The sequence below is a fragment of the Acipenser ruthenus genome, chromosome 17, assembly GCF_902713425.1.
Source record: "Acipenser ruthenus chromosome 17, fAciRut3.2 maternal haplotype, whole genome shotgun sequence".
NCBI classification, from domain to species: Eukaryota; Metazoa; Chordata; class Actinopteri; order Acipenseriformes; family Acipenseridae; genus Acipenser; species Acipenser ruthenus.
In genome coordinates, this window is record NC_081205.1 from 20,643,884 (window position 1) to 20,656,664 (window position 12,781).

The following is a 12,781-nucleotide window of genomic DNA, read 5'->3' on the forward strand; positions in this document are numbered from 1 at the left end:
TAAGCCAGGAGTCTAAGGAGAAAACTGCATTTTCAACGCCCCGGGGTCTGTTCCAATATAAAGTAATGCCCTTTGGCCTACATGGAGCTCCCGCATCGTTCCAAAGATTAATGGACAAAATACTGAGGCCCCATGTAGAGTATGCATCAGCATACATAGATGATATTGTGATTTTCTCAGAGACATGGGAGGAACATTTGGCTAGGGTACAAGCAGTTGTACAAAGTCTCAGAGAAGCTGCACTAACAGCTAACCCAGATAAATGTTTTTTTGGTTTGTCTGAGGCCAAATATTTGGGGTATATTGTGGGTGGGGGTACAGTAAAACCACAAGTTAGCAAGGTGGAAGCTATCAAAGAATGGCCAGTTCCGCAAAATAAAAAACAGGTTAGGGCATTTCTAGGCTTAGCTGGATATTACCGCCGGTTCGTACAGGACTTTTCATCCATCACAGCTCCACTGACAGACTTAATTAAGAAGTCCGCACCAAATAAGGTAAAGTGGACTGGGGAGACAGAAAAATCTTTTAATCGGGTGAAGGAACTGTTGTGTAGTGGTCCTGTGTTAAAAGTTCCAGATTTCACAAAACCTTTTATTGTACAGACGGATGCATCGGAAGTAGGGTTGGGGGCGGTGCTGTCACAAACAGTGGACGGAGAAGAACACCCGGTTATGTATTTAAGCCGCAAGTTATTACCTAGAGAGAAAAGGTATGCCGTGGTGGAAAAGGAATGTTTGGCAGTACGTTGGGCTATAGAAACACTAAGGTATTATTTGCTCGGTAGAGAATTTACTCTAGTGACGGACCATTCACCGTTAAAATGGATGAAGGAAAATAAAGAGAAAAATGCGAAAGTGACAAGGTGGTTCCTGGCATTACAACCATACAAATATAAGATAGAACACAGAAGTGGGTTAAAGAATGCAAATGCAGATGGTTTGTCCAGGGTATATAGCAAGGGTGATGAAACCGCTCCAACCAGTAGGTTTGAGCTGGGGAAAAGGATATGTGATAAATAGTGGGTTATCGGGGGTTAGTCCCGATAGAAATAGTAGGGATTTCTATTTAAAGAACAGCGATAACTGTACTGTTGGTCACAAGATTTCCTTTTCGTTTGTTTTAAAATGGCTGCCGCTTAAAAGACTACAATTCCCCTAGTTCCTGGAACTCAGGGGCTCTGTAACGGCGGGATTCTGGGTAAATAAAAGGGGAGTGTTTTGTAGCAAGGGGGGTGGTGGTACGGCAGTGAGACCTGTGTGTTGGATTGTTTTTACACATTATAAAGAAAATCCTAGCAGGACGTGCCTGTGGGGGCCAAAGAGTGGAAAATATTGTTAGTACGAAACTAAACGGTGATACGGTGGTACGGTTATACAGTTATACAGCGAGCAGAGGCTGTAAGGGACAGTCTTCAAAGGACGATGAAATACGTGAATACAGCGAGGTGCGCTGTTTAAAAAAAAGACGCGTTTGGGTGTACGCAATCCAACGCAAAGGACGGAACAGTAATACTGAAGACACGGCTCTGAAGTTGGATGTAAACTTACCTGCAACGCTACAACAAGCTGTGAGTACAAGCTCTACAACCGGAATACATATTCCTATACTCAAATGGTGGAAAGGCTGACAAGCCAACGTGATTACCCAGGAACAAGAAAGAGATGCTGTGTTTCTTTTTATTTACTGGACTAAGTGCACCACGTGTGGACACTTAAAAGACTGAAAAGAAAAGGTGCATGTACCAGTGGACTTCAAGTAAATCTTTATGGGATTTAATTGCATTATGTTTGTGTATACAGTTCTTTTTTATTATTAGGGTGTGGATCAGCCACTCCCTAATCAATAGTCAGGGCTTGAAAAGTGAGTTAGTGCCCAGACCTGGGTTAGTTTTTATTTTGGTGCTCATATTTAGTTTTGTCTCTACTTTTGTTTTCTTTGTAAATAAAATCTCACCTATTGGTTCGCCATTTCTGTTTCCGACTCAGTCTTTGGAATAGCACATTCAGTCAGAGTCTTACAAAATAGAGCACTTTCGCTCACAATACTATCATCCCTACATTCATTTTACATACAGTGCTTTAAGTTGATTTTAAAAACAGATCAAATTGATTACAGAACCGGTTCCATAACAAGTCATATTTGTCTGCCTGTGTTGTTTACAAGACAAGCAATGTGGCAGCAGCAATATAACTGGCTGAAGGTGTTTTGTAATCCGATTGGTCGACATCAAGGGGCGCAGACCTCTGATTGGCAGAAAGGACTGTTGACTGGTATTACCTGAAGGGTTTGAAGCCCGCAGTATGGCTCCCTGGGGTATCAGCAGCAGCTTCCCTTTGCCTGATGGATTCTTGCTGTTGGTTGTCAGATATAGTTTGGTGCCTGGAGGCAAATTGGCCAGGTTGGCAAGATTATTGGCTGGCAGCTGCAGTGTAGCCATAACTAGAGGGGGGAAAAAGACAAGAGAAAAGTTATTACAAAATAATTCTGAAGTGTAAAACACAACGTTTCCTTTCTAACAGAATAGCATGTGTGCTAAACTGTTTATCAATTAATTTCATTTCAAATCAACGAGCAGAGATATTGGGCCAGCTATCCAACCACCCACCCAACTCCCATTCTCTTACTGAGAACCCTTTATTTAATAAAGGACTAGTTTTTGTTTAATCTATGATGGATTTTAAATTGTAAGACTATTACATTTGTCCAATGACTGAATACAGCACAGGCAGCAGCTGGGAACAGTTTAATATTGCTTTGACAGTCCACTGAACAATAACACAACATTACCTTTGACAGTTTAAGTGTTATATTTTAAATGAGATATCAACCTGTAGCCCTGATTGGCTGGGAAACCAATCCTTATGCTCTGGTATATTCCAAAAGAATATTCAAATCATATCCCTATATATATGTTTCTAATGTAAAAACTATTTTGCAAAATCAGATATAATCCTTGCCCAGATCTCTAACATTTTTACATTGTCTCACTAATACACACACTTAGATATTTTTAGCATTTATAAAATGTGTGCAATTATGCTAAAAAAGATATCATTTGAAAATGAAAAGCTACACTAGCCCTCCCCTCACTAGTGCTTTTTTTTTAGTTTTTTTTTTTAAATAAAGGTTTATTTTAAATTAAATTCAATTTCACTAGTTTGTCCTAATCCAACATTTAATCCTTTAATACCAGAAGCAGTGTATGTACTGAACCATCAATAAAGCCAGGATTTACACAAAACATTAGAAGTGATGAGGATGATGCCTCTATCCAGTAAAACCAGTGAGCCTGCTTTTTAACATTCCCACTGAATAAGCGGTCTGCAGGTCCACATGTGGGCCAAAACAATAAAAAGCAGACTTCATAGCATAGCCTATGACCACAATGTGGACCATGCAGCGGATGCCCCATAATAACCTGGGACACTATCGTACCTATATACATTCCATGACTGCCTAGCAACCTCAGAACATAGAATGGCTTTTGCACTTGTTAGGCAAGGCACAGGCAGACATTTTTTTAGAGATGTGCAACTTGAAAGAACCATGTTTTAAAATTTTAAATATATCACCATTATAAAAAAGTGAATGTGTTATTTGTTTATCATTTTCAATCATATGCTCTTATCACATCCCTTGTGAAATGCTACTGTTCAGCAAATATTTTGAGTGAAAAAATCTGTAGAAGCCTTGCCAACACTGGTGCAAAAAATGCAGAGCCACATTAGCATTGAAGCAGTTTATTGGAAGTATGACACACTTCAAAACACATACTATGTTGTTACTGGTTCTACCTTTCATGTTTAGTTTGTGTACAATAATTTTTTTTTTTTTTTAATAACTTTAACAAAGAACGAAAAGCATTCAGGAATGGCACAGGGGCTAGTCTACTGTTTACCGATCCCTACTACTCATGTAGTTCTGTGTTAAACATGGTTATTCTATCTTGTTGTTATATTGATCTCAATGAAGACAAAAACAATTCTGACATATATAGATTATAAATTAAACAAATCATGTCTAGAAATGAGGCCCAATAATGCAATTATTTACCTTTTTTCAACATCCTGTTCTGTGATTTATTTAATTTGCAAGAATGATTTACATTTTTCAGAATTCAGAATTTAACCAAACGTTCAGAAATATTTAAATCCCAACAGTGGGAAGCAAACACACTGAAGTGTTTATTATTTTAAACTCCAGTTTATCTTCCAACACCACAATGTCCCAAAGCATACGGCTAAGTCAACTCTGGAATTCTTGAAGAAAATCGCCAGACCTCAATCCAAGAGAATTGCTTTGGACTTATCAGAAGAAAGCTGTAGCCAAGCTCTGTGTATCCAATCTGTCTGAGCTGAACGAAATATGCAAGCCAGAATACAAGCAAAAGGACACACGACATACTAAAGCAGGATGCCAATACTTTATATTAAATATGTTTGTTAGATTTTTTTTACAAGATTCTAGTACCCTCAATTACTAAAGAATACCATAACCAAGCTTTCTAACAACTGGATAAGCTATTCCCTGGTGTAAAACTTTCAGTAGGGACGGATGCCTCCACAATATCCCTGTAGCAAGGGATATACATACCCAGCCGGGGATAATACAGAAATGCATTTAGATATGCTTCAATACCATCTGTACCTCCCAGAGAGACACAATTTCAGTTCACAGCAGAGCGCACAGAAACACAACCACTGCACTGAGTTACTGATCAGCTTTGGTAAGCAGGGTTCTGTGAGAGACCTTTTTCAAAGTCTATGAAGAATGTAGTATATGAAGGCCCTCATCTTCCAAGTTTCTTGTTGGATTCAAGCCCAGGACACAATGTAATGTCACTGCTACCAGATGGTAATCTGTATGTGAAATTAGTTCTGGGGGTCTCCACCCTGTTACTAAGAAGCGATAGGTTGGCACATTGCTGCTAGACTTCTATTAATACGGATGCTTTTGCTTGCTGCCTGAAAACAAGCCAAGGACCAGATGGATTGAAGTACCCTTATAAAAGTTTACTAAAGTTAAAGTAAAACAAGAACAGATTGAGAGAGAGAGAGAGAGAGAGAGAGAGAGAGAGAGAGAGAGAGAGAGAGAGAGAGAGAGAGAGAGAGAGAGAGAGAGAGAGAGAGAGAGAGAGAGAGAGAGAAATGGGGGTCTTCTTTGAAGGGAAAATGGCATCCATATCACTGTGCACACCTTTAGAGGGGATTAATCAATGTCCTGGCAATATCCATAACTTAATGCTTTGAAACCAGTGTCTCTTCAACTCACCATTTGACTAAAAAATAAATAAATAAGGATTAAATCTGCTCTAGGGCACTGTCATGGTTATATCACTGTACTGGCATGAAAAAACCAATCAGTATAAAGGAGAGAGCATTCATTAGAGGGAAAACTGGTCTGATTTTCTCACTGTTGTTACATACCATGGCTACTAGCCAAGACCTCAAAAAGCCCTTTCATCCTCAAGGGCTGCAAACCAAAAAGCTCAAGCTGAACTGTGACTAGATGACCTCCAATAGCACCCACTTATCAAGCCTGGAAAAATGGTAAACTTGATAATGCTCATCCGGTACCAATCTTTCTGTATCACAATCTCTAACAGAAATAATTAGGAATCAAAGGCATGTTAATTATTTGAACAGCAGCAACCTTATTACTGTACAGAACTGTACGTTTGATATGTTTGTAACACCCACCCCACTTCAGATATAAATACTAAATTTAAGCTATCAGTATCATGCAATCCACCATAAAGTATCTCCTTACATTTAACACTTTACTTTATTCCGATTACATTTTGAGTAACATATCTGTAATGGTTCCTTTTTCAGTTAGGCAACTAAACGTGGTAACGCATTACATTTTATGTGAAAAAATAACGTAGTACGTTTTTTAAAAAAAGACTACAGCTAATTCATAACACGTAATTTTTATTTTTATATCATCTTACTAGAAATAGAATCAGAGGAGGGAGCGAGTGGGTTTGATAGCTGGATCTTCAAAGAATATTTCCAGCTGCAGCCTGACCAACCCTGTAAAATGTAAACTGTGCATGAAAAGTAACTATTTGTAACTGTAATCAGTCACATTTTTTCAAAGTAATAAAATACTGTCAGTAGGTACAACTGTATTCAAGTAATTTGTAACTGTAATTTGAAGGTCTAGGCAGATATTATTATTATTATTTGTAACATTTTATAACAACAAACTTTGTCACAAAGAAATCAAAATCTCCTCATCTTATATCAAATTTGAATACAATAGAAGATTGTCCAAACGATACAGATAAAAGCCCATTCAGTCACTCCAGATTAACACTACCTGATGTCATTTCATCTGACACCCACTGTGCTTTTTATTACCAACAAGCCTGCTTTTATGAATTAGAAGCACAACAAACAATGCTGAATTGAACCAACCAGCTTTTCCATATTGTCTGCATTTAAAAACAAAACATTAATCATTTGATTTAATATAAGCAGACTCCATGAAGTTCAATACTGATATAAATTCCAGATGCATTAACCCCTTGAAAATGAGAAGTGGTATCTACTGTGCAGGCTCCCCAAATGTTATGTGGTTGAATGCTTCCATGGTTGCCAAAATCAGATTAGGGAAGAGGGAGAAGAGAGGGCACTATTTCAGCGGTCAGTATCATAATATAACATATAAACAACCAATATTCATTTGGGGGACCTATTCGCTTTGGTACCACAAAATCAATCAATGTTTAAGGAAATCAGCATACTAGATGTGTTCCCAAATGAGGCTGCAATCTCAACTGATCCAATCCCTGGTTTTACAATAAACAAACAAACAAACAAACAAACAAACAACTACTAAACAATATATAGGTATATAAATTGTAATGATATGTTACCTGAGCCTTGCGCTCCAGTCTTAGGGGCCCCCGAGGAGGAAATCTGGGCCTTGGTGACAGTGTGCACTGACTGGGCCATCACTGTTGCGCTCGCTGCACTCACTATAGCCTTGGCCACTCCCTGTGCGATCACCTGTTTCTGCCCGATCACCTTGTTGGCCGAAGAGTTGGGTTTGGCTACAAGGATCTGACCACCACTAATAGGCATAGTCTGTTTGATGGCTGACTGCAAGGTAGAGCCCATAGGAATTCCCACAACCTGCGAACAACAGAGCAAGTGGTCCACTGAAATGTAAAGTTTTTGTGATTGGTTCAATCTGCACTCGACAATCCAGTTGGTTACCGGCATTGCGCAAATGTTTAAGATCAAGTTTCTGTATAAATTAAATCTGCTAAAACAGAGAAAAAAATCTTCAGTTTTTTTTTTTTTAAATGCGAGCTGGTCTTAATTATTGAGTTGGAAGCATATCAAACCTCTAACAGTGCAAGTGAGTCTCTTTATAGCGGATTTCTAAAAGTCATAGTATGTATGACGTCAGGAAGGGTTCCATTTTAATGACTCAAGGGTGGCATTCTGCATCTGCCATCATTTAGATCAACTGAATAGAGTAGACCCTTACACATACTGTATGTATCCTACCCCTAACTCTCTTTATATCTAATGTCCCCTGGTGGGGACTGAAACAAAATCTTATAGTCCCATTAAAAGTACAAATATACATTACAGAAGAGCAGTATAGAAACCAAAATATCTTATTTAATATCATGAAATCAAAGAAAATACAAAATGGTATCGTCTACCTGAAACCATAATAGTAGTACAGTATAAAAGTTAGATTTTGAAATATCATGTTTTTCAATTGTTGTCAGTTTTACGTTAAGTATATGGAAAACTACAAAGACGTACGTAATTCAATATGTTAAATTAACATTATTCAGAAGGTTTAATTCAACTTTAAAAAGCAAAATTTGTTCATTCTACTGGGTGATGCAAAACTTTTGGTCATAGCTGTATATCTGCTTTGCATTGTTCTAAAAAGAAAAAACAAAACCGTAAGTAATTAAACTACAGTGCACCACCTTTAAACTGGGGCCCTTTATACTGCAGAACCAGTCATAATTCCATTTCAACTAACAAATGTATTCTCGTTATGAGGCAGAACGCAAATAACACAGATCTCTATGGTTCACAACTATTATAAAGCATTATAAAGGGCGAGCAGTGTAGTATAGTTCAGCGTGTGTGTGTGCATGTATTGATGTGTCCATACCTTGCTCTGTGTGGTCCCGGTTCCTACAGTGCTGGCTTGTTTCTGGGGCGACAGAGCAATCATGTGGCCTCCCTTCACTGTGACAAACTGCTGTGCAGTCTGCTGCAAGGTTGCCGTGGAAACCATCATCTGCTGCTGCTGCTGCTGTTGGGGTGCCTCTCCAGGTTCCTGCTTTACAATGACCTGGTTTAGGAAGAGAAATGACTAAATGCTACAGTGACACACCAACAATCATTTTACATTACTGTGCAGAAACACTGTTTCTTGGTGCCCTCATTAATATTATTATCTTAGCAGATGCCTTTATCCATGGCGACTTACAGTTGTTACAAAAATTACAAAATATCACATAGGAGGAGAAAATAAAGTAAATTATGTTTGAGAGCTATAAGTAATTGCTTATAAAACAGTAAATTCCATTAAGAGCAAGTAGTAAATACAATAAATAGACAAGAATGACTTCAAATAAGAGCAATTACAAAAAATGTGAATACTGTTACCTTTAGGAGTAAAATAAAGTACAAGTTACAGAAAATATTATTATAATTGAGAGCAGTAGTAGAATACAGCAAAGTGTGGAGCAGTTGTGCAAGTACAAGCTGATGCAAGTACTGATACAGTTGGGTGCCATATAGTCCAGTATAGTCAAGAGTAGTGAGGTTTACAGATGCTGTCTAAACAGGTGTGCCTTGAAGAAGTGTCAGTTCCACCACTGAGGGGCAAGGGTGAAGAAGGAGCAGGCGCTGGAAGCGGGTGAAGAAGGAGCAGGCGCTGGGGGAGCGGGGGGGGGGGGGGGGGGGGGTACAGCTAATCTGCCAGGTGGTGGAGGAGCGGAGAGGGCGAGAGGGGGTGTAGGGAGAAATAATAGTCTGGAGATTGGAGGGAGCAGAAAGGTCAAGACAGCAACAGGCGAATACAAGAGTTTTGAATTGGATGTGAGCAGCGATAGAGCCAGTGGAGGAAAAAGCGACAGGAATGTGCCAGAGTAGAGATGTGCTGAGAGTAGGAGAGGGAGGGGTACAAGTTAATAAAAAGCAGCACTGGCTCGCTCCACAAAAGTGTTACATGTGAACATATGAAAATGTACAAACAAGAGGAGGCCTTTCGGCCAACCTACACCTGTCCGTTTCCTAGTAGCTGGTTGATCAACAACATGACTACTGTAGTTAGTCCATTCCATATTCTAGGACCTGGGATTAGTCTGGTTGCTTGTCGGACTCTCTCTGATAATAATGACTCATGTCTTCAACTGCAAAAGTGATTCAATCACAAACTGGGACAATTGCATATATAATGCAATGATGAAATGATGAAAGTTATTGCCACAGCTAATGTTGCTTGTGTTAACCATCCTCATCTGTTAGGTTAAAATTACCAGATGCTTCAGCTGATCAGACATGTGTACTGTAAACATAGCACATTTTGTGCTGCATATTTAACTACATTAAACTGCTTACAGCACTGTAGTGCTAAGTGCTTAAAGGGGACGTGTTATGTACAGCTATGGCCAAAGATTTTGCATCAACCTATAGAATGAGCTAATTTTGCTGTATTTACCTTAACTACACATATTTTTCCTATATTGATATGTGTTTTCAGTTTGTTTAAACAAACACAGCCACTAATGAGTTCTTGCGTGCTGCCACGTGTCTTCTCCTTCCCACAAATCTACTGAAAAATGACACTGCAATGTAGTCCAGATTTTAATATGTGTATAATACAATCTGTACCCCACTGGCAGAATTTGAGCATTCGAGAGGATGTTAAACTAGGCAAAATGAGTTGGTTTCAGAGCCCCTACAGTTGTAAGAGGTGAAAACAGTGGCCTGCCCCATAGGGTATAATAGTCTATAATTACATTATTTATTGGACCTTGTGCAGCGAAAACATTTTAAAATCTGAATCAGGGCTTAACACTGATTTATAATAAGAATCTTTATTTTTAATATAGTGCCTTTCACAATAAAAAATTGCCGCAAAGCACTACACGTGAATAAAAACATTGACAAATATTAATAAAAGAATACAAGAAAAGCAATAAAAACTAAAGAAACTCATAGAACAGTAAAACAAGGCAGAGAATAAAAGGAACGTCATTTTAGCATAAAAATGCTTCATTATAAAATCTGGTGCTTTCCTTACAGAACTAGGCAGATCATTCCAGAGCTTTGTGGCACTATAACTGAATGTTCTATCACCTGTGTTATTTTTAAATTTGTGGGACAGTAAGCAACCTAGTATTCTGTGATCTGAGTGGGTGTCTAGGAATATATGGTATAAAAAGATCATTTAAATAAGATGGTGCAAGGCCATTTAATGCCTTATAAAGTTGAAAGCAACACCTTAAAATCTATCCTGAATCAGTGCAGAGATGCTAGCACAGGAGTTATGTGATCTCGTCTCTTAGTCCCGGTTAAAATTCTAGCTGCAGCGTTTTGTATAAGTTGCAGTCGAGATATAACATATAGGTAAAGTACCTTGCTCAAGGGTACAACAGCAGTGTCCCCCACTGGGGATTGAACCCACAACCCTCCGGTCAAGAGTCCAGAGCCCTAACCACTACTCCACACTGCTGCCCTACATTACAATAATCAGTTCTAGAAGATACAAAAGCATGTATCAATCTCTCAGTATCTGAATGGGAAAGAATACTTTACAATTTGGCAACATTTCTTAAATGGTAAAAATAAATGTATGTAATACTCCTGATGTGTGTCTCAAAAGAAAGATTTGAGTCGAAGATCATACCCAAAATTTCTGAGAAGGGAACTCAGTTGAAAAAATCTTGCCTCTGACTTTTCTATGGAGCCTTCCGGGTTGCTATTGCACTGCAACGTCTCTTTGCTTGCAGCGTGACAGCTCAATGGCACAACATACCATTACACATTTAATGGTATTAAACAATAGCTATTACGCATTTAAGATATGATTTGCAATTGAAAACAGATATGATTTACATTTATAATTATTCTTAATCTAAATTATAATGGATCTTTAATACAAGTGTACAAAATGCCCCCAAATGAATACTGATCATGCTGTATCCTTCAATAATCAATTCATAAATAATATAGGGAGATTTCTCTTTCAATGGAAAAATCTGAGCTAAAAAGTCAATTTCTGGATTTCTTGAAGTATTATTCAGAGTACATCATTTCAGTTGTCCTGCTTAAACACCTTTCAGACAGGCAACTCATAAAGCTACCAAAGATAGAATCTCGCTTGCTATTAATAACACAGTGCTTAAAAAAAAAAAAAAATTGAAAAGTCATCTGCTACAATGCAGGGAACCTTAAAAAAAAAACAGCAGTGTGGATTAAAGGAAAAATGTGTTGAACTAAAAATGCATGTACAAATTACAACATGAAAAGGGTGGACCTATAATACTATACTGTTGTGAAAGGTGTGTCAAACAAGATATTCAAATGTATTTCTTACCTCTAATTACACATAGAGCATCATCAACACTTTAAACTGCTTCTGCCTAGTACTCCTTCACTTTTTGTATTACATTTAATAACCAAGTGTGGGGCTTGAGCCTTGAAAGCATATTAAAGTGACTACGTTTTAAGGGGCTGTCCTGGGACAATCAGTTTGTTGCTAATGAATGTTACTCAAAAAGGCAAAGGCAAATGCAATGTATCCCAAAAAGGTTTTTTTACACTTAATATATTTAGTGTCCATAACTATTAAACACTGAATAATACTGAATTTTGATGAAAGAGACTGTCATTGAATTTACGTTGCTTTTAATATTTCTTAGTATTTTAGTGGCTGGCTTTCTGAGAAGGAAGGGGTTAAGATATATTATTTATTAATACCACAAACGACAATCTTCCCTATCTTTGGGGACACGGACATCAAAGCTACTTCTTCCTGTCCAAAAAAGCAGCCTTCCACTGTTAATCAACCTCGACTGAAATAGAAAAACTAGGCCAGAACTTAGGCAAACCCTGAAGCTACTATGCTTATGGTAGGCCAATTCCCTGAAGAACACAGTGTGCATCAAAACACCTGGCAGTAACAAGAGAGTGGGGGAACTTGTTCATACTGATGCTGCAAAAGACCTTGGAAAAGAAACCTTCAAACGAGTTTGTAAGATTGATGGAATGGTGCTGCATTGGGCAACTGTTTTTTTTTTGTTTTGTTTTCAATGGGCCTAATCAAGTGAAGTTTTAAAAGAGAGAAAGACAAAACATTTGTCGTGTATTTTAAAATCATTTGTGTCATAATATATTTACAAACTTTTTTTTTTTTTTTTTTTTTTTTTAAATTACCATTACATACTATATAAAGTCTTCACTCCAACTATTCTTTATCCTTCAAGAACAATTCCAACAGTTACCTAATAATCTTGCGGACATGTTGAATTAGTATAAGTATGGAACTCTCCAGGAATTATTAATTCAATAATATCTATTTAAGAATATTAGGTTAGGTTGAGCCTCATAGTTAATTTTAGTTACAGGTTCATCTAGTATTATTTAAAATGATAAATCCTAAGGATCACTCCACCAATCAAAATGCCTATCGGGCCATGGACTGCATGCCTAATTTATCTACTATAAGTTTTGACTTAATTTTGTTTTGGTCCAGTCTTTCTTGTCCAAACTTCAAACTTCATTTT

At 37.8% G+C, this 12,781-nt stretch overlaps 1 protein-coding gene across 3 annotated transcripts in view; it reads right to left on the bottom strand.

Moving 5' to 3' along the window:
- yeats2 (YEATS domain containing 2) overlaps positions 1–12,781 on the bottom strand; it is a 52,301-nt gene that overhangs the window by 19,769 nt on the left and 19,751 nt on the right. For all 3 annotated transcript variants that reach the window (XM_058990097.1, XM_058990098.1, XM_058990099.1), the window contains exons 15-17: positions 8,155–8,337; positions 6,884–7,142; positions 2,278–2,439 (exon numbers count right to left, since the gene is read on the bottom strand). In XM_058990097.1, coding sequence (XP_058846080.1) covers positions 2,278–2,439; positions 6,884–7,142; positions 8,155–8,337 — 604 coding nt within the window. The remainder of the gene's footprint in view (positions 1–2,277; positions 2,440–6,883; positions 7,143–8,154; positions 8,338–12,781) is intronic.